At 38.1% G+C, this 20,322-nt stretch overlaps 1 protein-coding gene across 1 annotated transcript in view; it reads left to right on the top strand.

Annotated features, from left to right (window-relative positions):
• Positions 1-19,562, top strand: part of LOC112056448 (sodium-dependent noradrenaline transporter) — a 46,135-nt gene extending 26,573 nt beyond the window's left edge. The window contains exons 3-21 of the mRNA XM_052887693.1: positions 1,718-1,779; positions 2,273-2,374; positions 2,677-2,839; positions 5,550-5,597; positions 5,819-5,902; positions 6,668-6,793; positions 8,208-8,339; positions 8,504-8,566; positions 9,317-9,494; positions 9,900-10,033; positions 10,497-10,636; positions 11,127-11,230; positions 11,497-11,621; positions 11,706-11,818; positions 11,904-12,041; positions 12,612-12,711; positions 13,723-13,823; positions 15,808-15,975; positions 17,794-19,562. Coding sequence (XP_052743653.1) covers positions 1,718-1,779; positions 2,273-2,374; positions 2,677-2,839; positions 5,550-5,597; positions 5,819-5,902; positions 6,668-6,793; positions 8,208-8,339; positions 8,504-8,566; positions 9,317-9,494; positions 9,900-10,033; positions 10,497-10,636; positions 11,127-11,230; positions 11,497-11,621; positions 11,706-11,818; positions 11,904-12,041; positions 12,612-12,711; positions 13,723-13,823; positions 15,808-15,975; positions 17,794-17,892 — 2,180 coding nt within the window. The 3' untranslated portion in view covers positions 17,893-19,562. The remainder of the gene's footprint in view (positions 1-1,717; positions 1,780-2,272; positions 2,375-2,676; positions 2,840-5,549; positions 5,598-5,818; positions 5,903-6,667; positions 6,794-8,207; positions 8,340-8,503; positions 8,567-9,316; positions 9,495-9,899; positions 10,034-10,496; positions 10,637-11,126; positions 11,231-11,496; positions 11,622-11,705; positions 11,819-11,903; positions 12,042-12,611; positions 12,712-13,722; positions 13,824-15,807; positions 15,976-17,793) is intronic.
• The last annotated feature ends 760 nt before the right edge of the window (positions 19,563-20,322 follow it).

Raw genomic sequence — 20,322 nt, 5'->3', positions numbered from 1 at the left:
GGGGTGAATGCGTTGCGACGTCGGAGCGGCACCGCTCAGTTGACTATGCGTCACAACATTACTTAATTAACAGACTGTCCAACGCTGCTACGGCGCCGATGCAACATAACAACGTTGCGGCGCCACACCGCTCGTGTGCCCGCTGATACGGTGAAATCTTTGCGATGCGGCGCCGCAACGTATCGTGTGCCCCTGCTCTAACTCTTGAGAACTACGTTATGCTACTACCTAGCGGACGCCCGCGAATTCATCCGCGTGGAATTCAGTATTTCACAAATCCCGCGGGAACCATTAATTTTTGCGGGATGAAAGGTAGCCTTTGTGTTCTCCAGAGTAAAATCTATTTCCATTCTAAATTTCAGCCAAATCGCTTCAGTAGTAGCGGCGTTAAAAAGTAATAAACATCCAAACAAACATAAAACCATACAAACTTTCGCGTTTATAATATTAGTAGGATGATATTGTACGGATTTTCATGCGGTTTGTCTGTAAAAAACTCCAAACTCTGCACAGAAGCGTTAATGTAATTTGTTGTGAAATACCCTAAAGTCGTGAACCACGCTTGCATAGAATGTGCCTACTCACCATTGCCTATAAGATGATAAGTAGGTACAGGGCCGGCTCGCCCATACGGCAAAAGGAGCAATTGCTCCAGGCGCCAAATCCTAGAGGGCGCCTAAATGGTAAAGAACGTTGGTCACTCCAGATTGCACTCACAATTGGTATAGGTATATATTTTTAGGAGTAAACAGAAGAGGTGCCATAATTGGATCTCGCTCCATTCTAAAATTTACTTCTGGCCGGCGCTGAGTAGGTACGCATAAATACATAATCTCCAATGGTTACATATATAGTTGCCAACGATAAACTTACGTGTATTTCCACTAGAAAATATTTAACAACGAACGTCAGCTATCTACGAGTATATTGCGTTCATGTGTACCTAATATGATTCTGTAGAATTAAGTGAAGTAAAACTTATAATGTATTCAAAACGTGTCGTAGAGGCGTGCGAGCGGCTCTCGTCGTGTGGTCAACTCCAACTAAGACCTAAAACTAACTGAGAACATTACCTATCTACGAGTATCCCACTTTAAATACTGCTCTTCTAACACATAGATTCTCAATGTGCGCTATAACACCCCGTTTGGGGTGGGTGTTAGACATTTTCTGGTGGGCAGATGACCTAGAAAAATTTAGAGTTAGATCAGAAGAGAAGTAAGCTGATATTGACACATTGATGTTGTATAGAAGTAGAAAATGCTATAGGAAAGGTCATGAGAGTTAAAAGCTTGACTCTCCAAATATAAACTGTTTTTACCACAGAACATAATGCACTTAAGCTTCGCTTAAGTTTACAGTGCAAGCAATACGCGCTAGCAATGGACTTACTTAACATGAAAAATGTTTTTGGTGAGACACTTATTTGTAAACGATATTAGAACAAACAAAAATTTTTTCTGGTGCCTATGTTTGTTCGGCCCGATCTCTGGAACGGTTGGACCGATTTTAATGGGACTGTATATTACTGGAAGATAGAGGAAGTTATTGAGAAACATATATCTACTTTTTAATCAGGGAAAATCCATTTTCCCGCAGCAATTATGAAAAACTTAATTCTCTCGCTCGGTCGTGCGCTAATTTAATAAAAATAAGTCTTTGTAACAATGTATGTAGCAATAGTTTGCAATGATAACAATTGTTTTTTATGTTCTAGATGCCAGTAACAGATCGTCTAGTAGTGGCTCGCGTCGCGGCTCCTCCCCTCCAAGAGGACAGGTAAGACATAGACATTTTTAGGGTTCCGTACACACACTAAACAAAGCGCTAAAGCTGAGCGCTTTGGAAAAATGGAACCCTATCAGGATCTCTTTGTATTTCATTTGTTATTCTGTCACAACCCTTTATCATAGGAAACAGTGGAGGTTTCGAGTAGCGAATAAGCTCCGACTTAACTTAGATAACTACTGGACGGATTTTAATAATTGTTTCACCAATGGAAAACTACGTCAAAAGCCTTGTTATGCTACATTTTATCCCAGCATTTCCACGGGATCGAGAACTATGCGGGTCAAACTCCGGTATTAAGTTGAAGATACGAAGGATTGTACAAAAATAATATGCTAGTAAATTAATGCATTCAAGATATCGCATTTTTTGGACTCAAGAGAACTAATCAAAACCCATCTACCAGAGCCTACTTCTCAGTGACTTACAGTTTGAACAGATTACAAATTAGAATAGAAACAAAAAGTGATGAATATACTTTTAGGAGCAGGAAGCGGACGTGAGTTGTCACCGGCCAGACCTGACGACGTCCCTTCCCTCGCGCCGCCCCACCAGCTACGAGAGGGAATACAAGGTCCCCACTGTGGTAAGGTCCCCCGTCTTCTGAATCTCTACAAACTTCAATAGCAAGCGTTTTTACATTCAAGTAAGTAAAAAAAAAACCATTGTTTCAAAAAAAACTAACAAAACGCTGGAGGCAGGTAATCATCATCATCATCTGTCGTATTCTTTGCAACGTGGACAATGTGCAATGTGAATTGAGCTTCGTCTTGAGTAGAAATGCCAATTGTTTTCTGTCACATTGCGTTAACTTCCCATGCTGAAATATTAACATTATATAGCCGTTAAATGTTGTTGGATTGGACCCCACGGCAAATTATTCTCCAGGCGTCGCTGAGCGGCGCGAGCGTGGTGACGCACGCGGCGCCGTCGTACGAGGAGCAGCGCGCGAGCCCTGCTCTGCTGTGCCGCAACACCGGCGGCACGCCCGGCGGACGCAGCGTGCGCGACGACGGCTACTGCTCCGCGGGGAGCACGCCTCGCGCGTTCGGTGAGTTACACTGAGCGGCGCGAGCGTGGTGACGCACGCGGCGCCGTCGTACGAGGAGCAGCGCGCGAGCCCTGCTCTGCTGTGCCGCAACACCGGCGGCACGCCCGGCGGACGCAGCGTGCGCGAAGACGGCTACTGCTCCGCGGGGAGCACGCCTCGCGCGTTCGGTGAGTTACACTGAGCGGCGCGAGCGTGGTGACGCACGCGGCGCCGTCGTACGAGGAGCAGCGCGCGAGCCCTGCTCTGCTGTGCCGCAACACCGGCGGCACGTCCGGCGGACGCAGCGTGCGCGAAGACGGCTACTGCTCCGCGGGGAGCACGCCTCGCGCGTTCGGTGAGTTACAGTGACCGAGTTACAATGCTGCTTAAGCCTCAATAGCTCGGTAAAAAATGGTAGAGGAACCAAACTCATCAGAGTTATGAGTTCAGAGGGAGAACTCATCCGAATTCATCAGAGTTCGATCACCGTATAAAGTTTTTTCCGACTGGGGAATGATAATATTGGCCATATTTAAAAGATATGGCAATTTTCTTTAAAAGAAATGTGCTAGAAAAAAAGTGTATTGCACGGATTAGGTAAGATTTTTAAATATTCTAATTCGTGTCAAATAAAACCTTAAAATCATGCCAAGATTTTTGCCTAAATCGGAAGTGTAAAATTCAACAAACAGAACAAAATAAGAACAAAAAATCCTCAACGAAAAGACAAATATACGCTATAGGTTGTAAGAGGCAATAAATCCTACACTCAACGTCACTAGACGACGTGCAAGGTTTTCAAGTTCACATTTCAGCACAGGCTGCGAAGGTCACTCAATACGGCGGTTTTGAAAAGCTTGCCAGAAAATGTTTAACTTTGTATTTACCAAATAGGGAACTGAAAAATGATTTTGTTTACTTCGTTTAACCTTGAAAGTATCTTTTTAACCAGTTTCATTTACTTGCTTTGCCAGATAGTTAGTTTGATAAACTTGGATGTTAGACAGTCATATTTCTAACTCGTTTTTACTAGAGTCGCCTTTCTTCTACTAGCTAAAGGGTTGTTTATGGAGAAAATACGACTAAAATAATAAGAAAATCTATCAAAGCCAAGTAGAGATTAAAATTTAAATAGTACAACTATTTATATTTTAATAGACCAACGAAAAACCACTCTTTCATTCATCATTTCATTCAGTCATTACAAATGACATTATAAAATTAATATCATTGGTCATTTCTAAGGTGTGACCACTTAGCCGGTTTTTTAATAATAAAATGAATGAAATATTGGAAAATAAATTTAAATAATTAAACTTAAAAATACGTCACGAAATCCCATTACATATTTGTAAGCATTCAATTGATCGAGCGATCACAATCGTCGGCTAGGTTAAGCGGCATTTTTTCGCATCGGAATCCCATTATATGCGATCAGATGCCGACTTTATTAAGACCTTGGCACTGCAGTAGGTATGAGCGGTATTTTCGCATTTAGAACTCTACGGTCTCCGCTCAGGTATGCATTCATTCCCTTTAGGGGATATTGTCGTCTATTTGGGTATTTACGTACCTTTAAACTAAGCTACGCTTGCTTTACGCATTTAAAAATCGTCTAGGTTTTTTTTTTATTTACAAGTTGCCCTTGACTACAATCTCACCTGATGGTATGTGATGAAGCAGTCTAAGATGGAAGCGCACTAACTTATTACGAGGAGGATGAAAATGCAAACCCCTTTTTTGGTTTCTACACGACATTTTCTACCGTTTCTACCGTTTTGTTTGGAAATCCATGCAAGAGGCCTATTTCCAGCAGTGGACGTCCACCGGCTGACAATGATGATGATGACACGACATCGTACCGGAACGCTAAATCGCTTGGAGGTACGTCTTTGTCGGTAGGGTGGTAACTAGCCACGGCCGAAGCCTCCCACCAGCCAGACCAGGACCAATTAAGAAAATCTCAATCGGCCCAGGCGGGGATCGAACCCAGGACCTCCGTCTTGTAAATCCACCGCGCATACCACTGCGCCACGGAGGCCGTCAAAACGGAGGTTCCCAAACATTTCTTTCTCATAGACCACTTTCTAATTTAACTGATTCCGGTTGATCCTCCGCTAATTTTCTATTCAAAACTCGACAAAAAATGTGATTAGATTCAAATAAGGAAATTTTCGTTGAAGCTGAATCAACAGCCACCACGAAATAACAGTTTAAAAAAATTCATTTTCATTGTAAAACGCAGGATACCATATTGCAAGCATAGCGCTGTCTGTGCGTAGCGTGGCAATTAAAAGCAATTTAGATGTATCGATGCAATTAGCCTTAATAAATTAAATTAGGCTATAGATAGAAATTAACGCATTTTGTGAACAGAATTTCCAAATAATATAGGGAATTGCGCTTATAATTTAGGTACGTATCTACTATATATTTTATTGTTTACTCTATATTTCCAGCAGATAGAAGCGCCAAAAGAATCGGGACGGATATCAAATGAAAGAGTTTGTGGGTTGGAAGAAGCTATTCGTACGCAAACCGTACGAATTACATAGAATTATTATTGATCCGGATATAATGATTGACAGTTTCTTAATGAATTCGTATGATTTAAGTGTAAATACTCACTTCTTCACTCACAAAAATAGTCACTTCTTTGTTGATTTTCTGAGAATATGAAGAAGATTAGTTGGGAAAGAGCTTGTTTTGATTGATAATTTATTTGTTTCAGAACATAAATCAACGAAAGGGTCAGTTGTTACCCTATCATGCTATAAAAGTAAGTATAATTATTCTAGTATTTGTTCAAGGGGGGCTTGCGAGCTGTCTCCCTCCTCTCCCCTTGAGATTATAAAAAATAAACTAAATGCAAATACATTGGAGCTAAATAGGGGATTTTTAGTTTGATTATGGATTTCAAGGTTTTATTTATCTACCGTTTAAATTCTTTCATATTTGTTTTGTTCTCATTAAATATTAATAAAGATTTTTTTTTCTCAGAGGAGCCTAAAATCCAAATTGAGGAGGAGGTCTACTTTAGCGAATCCTCTAAGCGGGTTAGAGGAAATAGTATTGCTAAAACAGGTTAGTTGGTAACCATCTCTATTAAGTAACAAGTTGTAAGCTAAAATAATATTTTTCATAGGTTTAACTTATAAATAAATGAAATGATTCGCTGTTAATTAGGATAAAGTTAATTATGATAATGAGCGTCAACTCGCCAATTAACTGCCTGTACACTTTGGCGAGAGTATGCTTAATTTAAATAATTGTTAAGTCTTATCAATAAAATAAATTAAAAAAAAAAGCAAAATACCCAGGTTGAAAATTTGGTCAACTTCTGGGCAGTTAGATTAACTAGTTAACTTTGTATGGCCATAGATATAGACGACCAGTCTAGGCTCGGACTATTCAGTTATTCTTTTTTCCCAGAAATTTTCAGTATAAACTCTCAGTGATGTTACCGTGCCTCGGAGAACATGTCCTCGTTAAGCCGTCGTCTCCGATCACCGTCATTAACATCTGATAGTGATCATAAGACGTCTCAGAAATCAGCTAATTGTCACTACGTGTATGTCATACATGAAGTCAAGACGCGTGACGCGACTGCGGGTGGGTGCGAGGCGCGCGCGGGGTGATACGCCCCGCCGCTACTTTACCGCTGATATCTAAAATGTTGTATTGCGCTGTTCCAAAACGTCGTAAAGTTTTGCGTCATACTATACCTAAACATTATCACCCTCAGCACGCTAACCTGCGTTTGAGCATATGATCCATATCGCCTCTCCTATAAGGAGAGAGTTTTGACTTTTGACCCTATAATTTTGACTTTGTTTTATTCTCTTACAGCAGAAATAAATGACGGGCGGGAGACATGGGGCACAGGAGCGGATTTTCTTCTTTCTATTATTGGTTTCGCGGTGGATTTGGCTAATGTGTGGCGGTTTCCGTATTTATGCTACAGGAATGGTGGCGGTCAGTATTTAAATTCATTTTGAAGTTTATTAAATTACTAGCGGACGCCCGCGACTTCGTCCGCGTGAAAGTCGATGTAAACTTTCATCTACCCCTACCCTACCTTACCCTACCCTACCCTACCCCTACCCTATTCTTTAAGGCTGCACACGCGACGGAAGCTTAAAATATGGAGTAACATCTCCCGTTTTCCCAACATTTCCCTTCACTGCTCTGCTCCTATTGACGGTAGCATGATGAAAAGTATAATAACCTGCCCAGGAGTATGAAGAACAATTGTACCAAGTTTCGATAAAATCCGTCCAGTAGTTTTTGTTTCTATTACGAACATACATACAGACAGACAGACAGACAGAAAGACAGACAGACAAAAATTTTACTGATTGCATTTTGGCATCAGTATCGAACTAATCACCCCCTGATAGTTATTTTGGAAAAATATTTCATGTACAGAATTGACCTCTTTATAGATTTATTATAAGTATAGATAATTGTACTAGCAGACGCCCGTGGTTTCATCCGTGTAGTTCCCATTACCGTGGGTATACAGGGATAAAATAGAGCCTATGACACGCACAAATAATGTGGCTTTCTTTTAGTAAAGAATTTTCAAAATCGGTTCAGTAAATCCAGAGTTTATTATTGAGATTAGATTTACAAGCCAAACGTCTTATTAATATCGATAAAATTAAAAACCTGTAATAGTGTTAACAATATTTATAATATCCGCTATTAAACAGTGACAAAGCCGCGATAGCCCAGTGAATATGACCTCTCTCTGAGATTCCGGAGAGGGTGTAGGTTGTTTCAATCCACAGAACAGACAACGCTAAAAGCTAACGCTTTTAGCAATAGAAGTAGCAAGGGGGCGTGGCCCGCGTACACCCGGGTGTGCGGAACAACGCAAGCGTGTCCGCGCATGTACTAGCAGTCTTGTTGTGTTCTGTGACAAAAGGAATAAATAATAATCAACTCTAAAGTAAGGGTGACGTATTTCATTTTTCACTAAATATTAAACAGCCATTTAGGCCACGCCCTTGGGTACGCTGGTTTCAATACAAAGAATTGACACTTTATAAATCTAGTTACCTCTTATATCTGTGTTTCAATCTGGTCCGGGGCATGCACCTCGAACTTTTCAATTATGGGCATTTTAAGTATCACGTACCTCAAACGGTAAAGGACACACAAGTACACCGTCAGGTAACCTGCTTACCTGAGAATTTTCTTCATTCTTTGCGTGTGTTAATCCATTGGGCCAGCGTGGTGGACTATATACGGCCTATGCCTTCTCGTTCCGAGAGGAGTGAGCCGAAATGGGTTGCTAATGAAGAAACAATGAAATTTAAATTAAATTCTTATTCATGATAGTAATGGTGTTTATGTTTTTAACAATTTATATTTGTATTTACAGGCGCCTTCCTTATTCCGTACATGCTGATGCTAATATTCGGCGCTGTACCTCTTTTCTACATGGAATTAATTCTTGGGCAATACAATCGACAAGGGCCGATTACGATATGGAAAATCTGTCCTCTTTTCAAAGGTAAACTCTCTCTTTCTTTTACAAGGCATTTTCACGCTAATTCACCATAAGATAATTCAGAAAAAAAAATATAAAATCGTTTTATATCAATTTGATCTCTCAGTCACTCACTATGAATTCAATGTTTTTTACTGAAATTAACCTATTTCATATTTACTTTTCAGGCGTGGGCTTTTGTGCGGTGATGGTGGCGTTTTATGTATCTTTTTACTACAATGTTATTATTGGTAAGAACCATATCATAATTTCGACAATTTCAGTAAGTTTAGCTGTTTTCAGCTTGTTTAGTTTAGCTTGTTTAGTTTAGCTGTAAGTTGCTTTTGATAAATACGGCTAAATCATGACTGATTTTAACTTATAATTATTTCAGATTTCAAGTTTTGTACTTGGCAGGTATAAAAAATAACTTCCTTTTAAATAGAAACCATTGTCTATCATCTCAGAATTTGGTCACAAATAGCTCAACCTTCATTTCTGCATAAAGTCAGATTTTACCTTTTCGTATCCTAACGACTGCGCCAGTTAAGAAGAAGATTACCAGATGATCCAGAAAAAACTAAGTGAAATACATTTTATTCATGACGAATATGTTCCTATCCATAGAAAGTGTACACACAGAAAATATAATAATAAATCATAAACTGATTATGAAACACGGCTAAAACTCACGTGATATTAGGTCGGAGTATGCCCGACTAGTTTCGAAACCATACGGGGCCCTTAGTCATGGGCTGGTTCTTGCATCGCGGCACGATCCAAACAGTTTGGATCCCGTATGGGTTCCAAATATCACGTGAGTTTTAGCCGTGTTTCATAATCAATTAATATGAATAACACTCACGATAGTTTAAATTCTAAAAATCATAAACTCTTCCATTTGGACGAACTTCGCGCCTTGAGAATGTCGTATCGTATGTACATCGTATAATTTATAATCTAGTTATAGCTACGTAACTGTCTGTTTTTTTTTATCCTAGGCTGGGCATTCTACTTCCTCGTATCGTCAGCTCGATCAGAGCTTCCGTGGCTGCACTGCGACAATTACTGGAACACCGAGCAATGTTGGGACGCAGCGCGTTTGAACGCGACGAATCGTACCGACATACCGTACCAAGGACCCCTGTCTCACTTTACACCGGCATCGGAATTCTTTCAGTAAGTACGGAAGGTTTTGTTATAATATTGAGTTTAGTGTTTGACTTCACATGATATAACTACAGGCATGCAAAAAACAAGGTCCCCGAACCTATGTTTCGCTTGAATGTCGATTCCAACTACAGTCACGCAGGTCCGAATGTCCGGCCAAGCCGAGATCCGAGCTAGAGAACTTTCCGCCTCTCCACGTTTTTCTTTACCTCGAATTCTACTCCTCTGTTTACCCAAACCCTTGGTGATGCTACTGCGTTCCCATTAAAGCAATATGCAGTCAGAAATAAGAGACCAAGAAAAGTTACATTTTAAGGTTAACCTTAACTCTCTAATTCTATTGGTCCTTAACTGTACTCGGTTAGATTGTTGGCAGATAAACTATAATTACTTAAATTGGTTTCGTTCTTTTAGTCGGGCGGTACTGGAGATGCAGCATTCTGAAGGGCTGAACGATTTGGGCTTACCGAAATGGCAACTCGCGATATGTTTGGGTGTAGTCTACTTTACCCTCTATTTGTCCCTCTTCAAAGGGGTCAAAAGTTCTGGTAAGTTGCGTTATGAAACACAACATTAATTGAATAATCAGCTGTTACTTACTGTTTAGCGACAGAAATGAACACAAGATAAATCTATTATAAAATAAGTTATTTATAGACCCCAGCAATAACATAACAATTTCTAAGCAAAATTAAAAACAAAACCAAGTCGCTCAGATATTTGATTATTTAAATTTGTTTTTGGGTGAATGGTATATTCTTAAATTCATATGTTTACCGGAAAAATTATATTATTTAATTTTTCCGGTAAACATATGAATATGGTTATGGCTAGTCGTCCGGTTACCGGATCTTTCCTTTTATATTTATATTCCGAATCACAGTACCTTTTATATTTTCCTCGTAGCTACTCGTAGCTGTAAAACTATTGGAAATGTACACATTATTTTTAGTCTTAAATCATAAGTTACACAATTTTCGGTCTCGTCGTGAATTGTCTTATTATTTTTAGGGAAAGTAGTATGGCTGACTGCAACGATGCCATACGTAGTGTTGTCGATACTTCTTGCAAGGGGACTTCTATTACCGGGCGCTACTCGCGGCATCGCCTACTACTTGCACCCTGAACTTAACCGGCTGAAGGATACACAGGTTAGAACCCCACTATACCTAATACAGAAACCTCCTTGAAGTGAAACTTCTTTAGACACACTTGACTTAAGGAGTAAGTTGGTGAATGCGTTATACGAAAATTATTACAGGCATACTAAAACAGTGTTTGTTATTTTGGGTTCCAGTAGATGGCGTTCTTAGAGAACTTTGAAACGATCCCTTTTTGAAAGAAGAAAGTTAAGCCTGAGGCTCATAGATGGCGCTTCTTTTTTATTTTTGATAAAAGTTTTATCTCAGTTGTGTGGTCTACAGCACACTCGTTTTTGTAATAAAAATAGTTGATGTAACAAGCAGAGGAATACTGCGGTTAAATTCGTAGGATAGAAGAAAGTTGCGAAAATGTTCAATTTAATTTGTTTGCGTCGCGTTCCTCTAAACACGAGGTTGGAAAATGGGGGAGGGGACTTTCATGAATAAAAATCAATATATGTCTATGTAAAAATGAGTCTATGTTTCTTTGTGTACACAGGTTTGGGTGGACGCTGCAGTTCAGATATTTTACTCAGTTGGTGCTGGTTTTGGAGTCCATCTCTCTTATGCGAGCTACAACACTTTTCATAACAATTGCTACAGGTATAAACTAAGCAGTAATTTGTAATGTATTTTAGCAGTAACATGAATAAGCAGTAGCTTATTGATATAGGGTATGTGTTTTTTTAATCATTCCTTAGAAGGACGATAACTACCTAGCCCGACTCTGGATTTCAACCCATGATGATCCAAACTACTATGACTGTAATTTTTTACCATGTAACTAATAGATAGGTATCATGATCAAAGCATGTCGGATTTTACTTGATCCCTTAACTGCGGGTCTGCTGAAGGTTTTGTTGTTTCAGAGACTGCCTGGTGACGACCCTAGTGAACTGCTTCACGTCATTCTTTTCCGGATTTGTTATCTTCACGTACTTGGGCTTCATGTCTCACAAGCAAGGGGTTCCTATATCATCTGTTGCAACTGAAGGTACCGAACGCTTTTTTAAAAATATAACCTTTTTGTCTTAATAGAATTTGAACATAATATTTGCTATGATATTATTATTTTCAGGACCAGGCCTAGTGTTCCAAGTATACCCCGAGGCAGTCGCGACTCTACCGGGAGCAAGCCTGTGGGCCATGCTATTCTTCTTCATGCTCATTATGTTGGGATTAGACTCTGGGGTACGTATTTGGAAGGGAGACAAGAAAGAACATACTTATTTTTTATTTCACCAATTTTTTTCATTAATAATTGTCTTCATTTTAGATGGGTGGTCTGGAATGCGTGATCACGGGTCTGTTGGACCAGGCGCGCGCGTGCGGCGCCCACTGGCTGCGACGAGAGCACTTCACGCTGGTGGTCGTGTGCCTGTCCTTTTGCGTCGCTTGCATCAACGTCACACCGGTATGTAGAACACCTGTTCTGCAGTGCGTGATCACGGGTCTGTTGGACCCGGCGCTCACTGGCTGCGACGAGAGGGTTATTCCGTAACGGTGATTTGTTTAACTCGCAAGTGCTAGTTTCGAGTTCACCTCTTTCTGATTCTATAGTATCGTGTTAAACAGGGAGAGATAGTTTAGTTTTCATTAACTAGTTATACGAAACGTTACAGCATAGGCCAACAGGTCTAGAGTACGCGATCACGGGTCTGTTGGACCCAGCGTGCTCACGCGTTTTTTGCCTTATTAACACATACTTAATGATAAACCGATAATACCTAATTATTGCTTATCTATACTAATATTATAAAGCTGAAGAGTTTGTTTGTTTGTTTGATTGATTGAACGCGCTAATCTCAGGAACTACTGGTGCGATTTGAAAAATTCTTTCAGTATTAGATAGCCCATTTATCGAGGAAGGCTATAGGCTATATATTATCCCCGTATTCTTACGGGAACGGGAACCACGCGAGTGAAACCGCGCGGCGTCTACTAGTACATAATATAATAAGTTACTTATTTTTGTCTACTATAGGGCGGTATCTACATGTTTCATTTATTGGACACATACGCTGCGGGGATATCTTTGCTGTGCTCGGCACTCTTTGAAGCGGTGGCGGTATCATGGTTCTATGGTACGTTTTTTTTATTTATTTTCATTATGGCTTCGCAGTTTGCATTTAAGCCAGCCCTCAAGTTTTTTTTTAAATAATAATTTTTGTCGGCCTCCGTGGCGCAGTGGTATGCGCGGTGGATTTACTAAACGGAGGTCCTGGGTTCGATTCCCGGCTGGGCAGATTGAGATTTTCTTAATTGGTCCAGGTCTGGCTGGTGGGAGGCTTCGGCCGTGGCTAGTTACCACCCTACCGGCAAAGACGTACCGCCAAGCGAATTAGCGTTCCGGTTCCGGGGTGTGGATTTTTATCCTCCCCCTATCAAATTAGCCCGCTTCCATCTAAGACTGCATCATCACTTACCATCAGGTGAGATTGTAGTCAAGGGCTAACTTGTAAACAATAAAAAAAATAAAAATAACTTGCCCTATTGTGGTTATCAGTCAGTCAGTCCCAGTGAAGTCATGTCAAGCTTTAGTAACGCGAAAGCAATCTTAACCAAACATTGATACAGTCCACCGTGAAAATCGAATTATTCATATAAAACACTCTTGCTCTACCCCCACTTCACTTGTACACCTTTACAGAACTATATTGAAAGAATCTATTCTTGTTTATGCAATAAAAATGCAGGAAATCAATAAAAGTAAAACTATAACATGTGATTTCTACGATTTTCTCGCCCAAATCCTCTATGTTATGTTATTTTTTGTAAAAAATTCGTAGACAGAAAAGTAAATAGACAACTGATTGGCGTCCGCAAAGGGTGCATCTTAAACGGGAGGGGAGGGTTCGGGGATGCGCTTCGTTTGGCAATATAATATTACTAGGCATTGTAAACTTAATTGATAATAAGTAGGAACACAATTATATGCGTATTAGTATAATAACATACCTACTAGTAAACTCGCTATCCTCGCAAAATCGTAAAGTGTATGAGGATTAATTTTATACATAAATAATGACTTAACACTCTTTTTATTCAATAGATAAAAAAAAATTATTGACGCTTTGCTTATGTGATGGTTACAGGATTGAAACGATTTTCCGATGACGTAGAGGAAATGCTAGGCTTCAGACCCGGCATCTACTGGCGGATATGCTGGAAGTTCGTCAGTCCCGTGTTCATCATTGTAAGTATCATCATCATTCATTATTATCAACCCATATTCGGCTCACTGCTGAGCTCGAGTCTCCTCTCAGAATGAGAGGGGTTAGGAAAACAGTCCACCACACTGGCCCAATGCGTATTGGCGAAGTCTGCCAATCCGCAGAGAATTATGAAAATTCTCTGGTATGCAGGTTTCCTCACGATGTTTTCCTTCACCGTTTTGAGACACGTGATATTTAATTTCTTAAAATGCACACAACTGAAAAAGTTGGAGGTGCATGCCCATGACCGGATTGGAACCCATACTCTCCGGGATCGGAGGCATAGGTCATATCCAGTGGGCTATCCCAGCTCAAGTAAAAGGCAAGTATCATACCTACTAGGTATAGACAGGTAAATTGATACCACGCTTACCATATTTAGATTGATTTAGGCTGCCAGATCTCTCTCTACTCACTCTCTACTCACACTACTACTCTGTCTGTAGTTTCTAGTTTTTGTGATAACATAAAAAATAATGGCTACGTTGGTTTTATTTTAATTTAAGCCTCTTTTTTTATTCTTTACAATCTTTACAAGTTAGCCCTTGGCTACAATCTCACCTGGTGGTTCAGTGATGATGCAATCTAAGATAGAAACGGGCTAACTTGTTAGGAGGAGGATGAAAATCCACATTTTTGTCGGTAGCCACCTACCTAGCCACGGCCGAAGCCTCCCACCAGCCAGACCTGGACCAATTAAGTAAACCTCAATCAGCCCAGCCGGGGATCTAACCCAGGACTCCGTCATGAAAATCCACCGCACATACCACTGCGCCATTGAGGCCGTCAAATTTTAATGTAAAGAAAAAAAACAAGTGTATCATGACTATTCCAAATTAACAAACATTCTTCTATACTTACTAATATTATAAAGTGTTAAGATGGTGGTAAGTTTGGGAGGTCTAAAGTCGTGGGAGGATAACTTCTGGTTCTACTGAACCGATAATGAAAATTATTTTATCAATAGAAAGCCACATTATTTGTAAATATCCTGTACTATATTTTATCCCCGTATTCCCACGGGAACTGGAACTACACAGATGAAACTGCAGTGCGTCGGCTAGTCCTACTTCTTACTAATATCATAAACGCGAAAGTTTGTATGGATGATTTGTCTCTATAACACCGCTACTACTGAAGCGATTTAGCTAACATTTGGAATGGAAATAGATTTTACTCTGGATTAACACATAGGCTTTTTATCCCGAAACTTTTCATCCTACACAACACACTTTTTATCCCGAAAATATCCATGGTTTCCCAATATTTTAGAAAACTGATGATTTTGATGATATGAATGTTTGTTACTCTTTCACGCCTCAATTACTGAACTGAATTAGCTGAAATTTGGTATTAAGATATACTATAGCCTGGATTAACACATAGACTACATTTTATCCCGGAAAAATCCATGGTTTCCGAGGGATTTGTGAACGAAGTCGCGGGCGTCCGCTAGTACTGAATAAAGCAACTTTGAGTTTGACTCGGGCATAAATTAGTTATTTCTGCGTATCGTCTCCAAAGAGTTAAAAAATCTTTTGTAGGTTTAGATGAACTCTTCTATAACAAGATCCCCAAGACTGTGATGGACTTGCCAATGCACAACTTTAAGAAATGTGTTAAAAAACATTTACTTAGTCGAGGTTACTACACTATTGATGAGTTCCTTAACGACAAAGGTGCTTGGAGGCCATTGGATCAGCTTCCACCTTCACACAGGAAGAAAAACTATAAGAAATTGTAATTGTTATCAATTGTAAATTATAGTACTGTGTGACTTTTTCATTTCAAAAGAGCAACTGTTGAGTTTCTTGCCGGTATCTTCTCAGCAGAACCTGCCTTCCGAACCGGTGGTAGAATCTTTACAAATCGCCAACTGACGTGTCAAAAGTGCTTGTAAATTGAGCCTACTTGAAATAAATGAATTTTTATTTTGATTTTGAGTTTGACTCTATTGGTTTCCAGGGCGTCGTAGTGTTCGGTCTCTTGTACCAACAGCCTCTGCAGTACCAGGACTACACCTACCCCCAGTGGGCGGTGGTGCTGGGCTGGGGCCTGGCCTGCTCCTCCATACTGATGATACCCCTCGTGGCTGTTTACAAGCTCTTCACCACTACTGGAACTTGTCGTCAGGTTTGTTTCATGATTCTTTTCTTCTTTTTCTTTTTTTGAAAAAGAATATTTGGGGAAAAGCTGTGCTAGGAGTGGGTACGACAATAGACCAATGGGGCGGGGATCGAACCACCACCTCTCGGTGATGAGTCCGACCACTCTTACCGTTGAGCTATTAAGGCTATACCAACCTATAAGTACCTATTTGTCTCACTGTTAAGCACGAGTGTCCTGTCAGAATCAGAGGGGTTACCCTAATAGCCAGATGTAGATTGGCTTAACACACGTAGATAATTAAGAAAATTCTCAGGTATGCAGTTTTCCTCACGATGTTTTTCCTTAACACGTGATATTTACTTATATACAAAGTGCATAATACAGAAAAGTTGGAGGTGCATGCCCCGGACGGGATTCGAACCTAGGCCTTCCGAATCAAAGTCAGAGAATTATCCACTGGGCTATCTTTAGCTTTGTTTATACTTGTCGATTAACTTTTTAATTTTAGGCCTAGTATGCGTTAATGACGCTCGTGAAGAAAAAAGACAATTTTCGACCAGTAGCGGTAGAGTTCTCCTATTCCAAGCTCTTTCGTACCAACGTAACGAAAGAGAGACCATTTCTCCGCCTCCGCCGCTATATTTCTTTTTTCATAATGGCTTCGCATGTGCTTATAGCCAGTCATGAGATAAAGTAACAATTTTTATCAACAAAAAGTTTTAAAAAACGCATTCTACTTTATGCAATAAAACTCTTAAATGCAACAAATACATTGAAATAAAACGAGAGGTATACAATGATAATTGTTTGAGATCCTGTGATTTTCCCGCCAAAATTACGTACGATACGAGTTCAAACCAAAGATACTGAGTAAAGGTAATAAACTCGTATCTATCACACGAGTTTAAACATTGCTTTTTCCCTCAGAGGCATCACCGGTCACCATAGAGGAATTAGCTTTTAAAGAACTTAATGCTCCACTACATTCTCGCTGACATTATCCAGCTGATTTATACTTTTTTCATTTTACAATATGGTTTTGCAATACATTTCAGTAATCATTTAAAACAAATAATTTGCTCTATTAGGGTGAAAGTGGTCAAATATAGTCCATCATCCGTCGTTGGCAGTCAGTCAGTCCTAGTCAAGTAATGTCAAGGCGAAGGTGTCAAACCTTACTAAAACTTATAATAGAGTCCACCGAGAAAATCAATTTAATCACTCAAAACACTCTTGTTAAACCTCCACTTCACTTGTGCACTTTACAGAACTATATTGAATGATATGCATTCTACTTTAAGCAATAAAACTCTAAAATGCAGCAAATCATTGAAAATAAAACGAGCGCTATATGTGAATCTTACGATTTTCCGCCAAACTCCCATTGAAACTAAACTGATATCAAGTTTATAGGCAAATGGTCTTACCATTTTTTAATACCGGAGACATTTTTTTCATAACTAATAGTTATAAGTTAGTAAAAAGGTTTTATCTACTTATTTTTATCCTAACTTTTTTTTACTGACTTTTTTATCAGTCTGCCGGTATTCTAAAAGGGTTTGCCAATATACATAATATCAGTTGAATACAGTAGTTGTCAGCGAGAATGAGAATTAATATACTAGTAGTTTTTATTACTTTTACTTATGTGATTTCATAAAATTTTTCGGACACGTTTCCAAGGGTACCAAAATAGGGTATTGCATCTAGAGTTAGTACTGTTATAAACAAAAAAAAAATATTTTTAAAGGTATATTTTTTGCCAAAATGTGCGATCTTTCCTGCCAGCAATAGACATACGGAATTATTTGAGATATCATTAATTGCTCCTTTAAATTTCAGCGTATAGCATGTTGCATCTCTCCGGAATCTGAACACGAAGCTATTCGCGGAGGAGCTCCTGTCAGTCGATTTACTTGGAAACATTGGCTCTACGTTTAAAATAATAAAGTCATATGGATTCTGGCAAAAGCTGATCAAAAAGACAGAGTTAATGAAAGAGGGGGAGAGGAGGTGGCAAGCACTGATCTGATCAATCTTGGACAAGGAGGAATTTGTCTTGTTTATCTTGCCACCAAGTAAATTATGGACCTACTTTTGGTTACGAATATGGCATCAGTTGCTGGGCGAGGACGAGAAATAAAGTAAAAAACAATGAAGTTAAGAAGAAATACATGAATATATGATACATATTTTCTACTTAATATTTGCTTCTTAATTATATTATTCTGTAAGACCTAGTTTGTGACTTAGAAAAAATAGTTTCAAGCAAACTGGTGGGATTATACTTAAAATGGCCTATTTATATTCACTGTCAACATTGGTAAGACGAATTGGAAATTTTATAGGAAAGATCTCGAATGTAGATGGCGGTATTTTTTTACTTACTTAAAAAGTAGATGTTGTAGAGATTTAGAGATTTATATGTGGGTAGTTACTTAAATATCGCGCTTAAGAAATTAAATTTTGATCATAATTTTGACATTTGCATCTAGTATGGCAACAATATACTTGTCTATTATTTAATAAAGATACAACTATTTTATATTTGACGTTAATATTGTTCGGGCTGGCCCCTTTTAATAGCTGATTATTTTAGAAACTCAAATATGTTATCACCATAAATTATAATCAATTATAAAGTACTTATATTCTATTTGTTGTACTTATTCTAATATAAAGTCGTTAAATATTTGTAAAAAAAAAAGAATTTTGTATTTAAAACGCTGTCCACTAAGGACCTAGTTCGCAATCAGATCTGTGACGTACACAATAATTTTGTAAATAGACCGATATTATATTTGTCGCTGTTATATACCTGAATAATGTACACAAATGCTATTTATAACCCTGTATGTAACATATTTTTCAAGCAAACATATTTTACACTTTAATTTTAAAAAAAGTATAGCGAACTAAAAATGAAGTTATGTGGAGTTGTCTACTTTTATCGTAATATGTATATTATTTAATATAAAATTTTCTTCTCACTGAAACTGCAAAGTCTCGCATAAAACTATTTCGAAAAAATAAACCTTTAATATAACTCAACATATAAGATTTAACCCAATATATATATATATATATATATATATATATATATTTACTTCATTATAAATAGTCATATTGCTTGTCAACACGAAACGAACTACGAAGTAATATAACTTACTTTGATATAAATTACAAAATATAAAGGGAGATCTTTGTATAACCAATCAACCAATCTTTATGTAATTAAATGGGTACTTTGTTATATATAGATTATTGACTTGAGAGAACTGTGATTAGTGTTAGAACTATTTATTTCTATAGGAAATATATAAAGTAGAAATATCGTACTTTTTTTTGTTTAATTCTTAAAATAAAAAAAAATAAAATACATACCTATATTTAGAAAAAAATATTCTGTTAAACACTAATTTGCCTACTTAACATATAGTCTGTAAGAGTATGCTCCGGGAGAGTTAAAACTAACCTTGTATATAAATACAGTGGTTTATGTTACACAATTACTGTAAATATCGCTGTGTTAGAAATGTTCTAATAACAAAAATGTTTAGATATCTATGTGGACTGTGTTCATTTATTAATAAACAATGGTGTTAGATACATAAAAATTGTTTTATTTACTAAAACCCTAAGCGTAAAAAATATCACGTAAGAACAGAACTATTAAGCATTATTAAGCCTGTTCTGTTCAGTACGTAAATTAAAGATGTTTTGTTAAATAGTATAGTCATTGAATGCCATTGTTATTTTAATACTAGGGGCCCGTGACTTCGACTGCGTGAAACTCAGTTTTTTCAAATTCAACGGGAACTATGAATTTTATCGGGATAAAATATGATGTTACTTAAATAACCTCTATCTTCGTGTGAAAGTTTCATTAAAATTGGTTCAGCCGTTCCAGACGTCACATTGATAAACAAACAAGAATTTTTAAAAATTTGTTTAGGTTTTAGTCTTCTGTAATTTATATAATTAATTATATATAAGCGCTTGAGAACACATATTCTTTCGGTTATACGAATATAGTAGGATTGATTTCGGAGTAGTACGAGATTAAAATATCTTCCATCACCATTTCCAAAATAATAATTTAATGATAATAATAATAATTTAATAGTCAAGCTCGTTGGTTTCTGGAATATATTTTGAATAAATATTTTTCGTTTATCTTTTATGAATTAATAAATTCCGGCAAATGAAAGAGTGACCAAAAAACGCAACAAATGCAAACAATCTGCATGTGGTACCACATAATGTAGCAGGAAAAAGCGTTTTGCTATATATTATAAATAACTCAAAATAAAATTAATAAATAAGTAAAAAAGACGAGTATATGTTTTCCTGCTATTTTTAGTGACGTAG

Source organism: Bicyclus anynana, chromosome 2, assembly GCF_947172395.1.
Source record: "Bicyclus anynana chromosome 2, ilBicAnyn1.1, whole genome shotgun sequence".
Taxonomy (NCBI): domain Eukaryota; kingdom Metazoa; phylum Arthropoda; class Insecta; order Lepidoptera; family Nymphalidae; genus Bicyclus; species Bicyclus anynana.
Note: the sequence above shows the minus strand (reverse complement) of the source record. Positions and strands in the feature narration are given on the sequence as shown.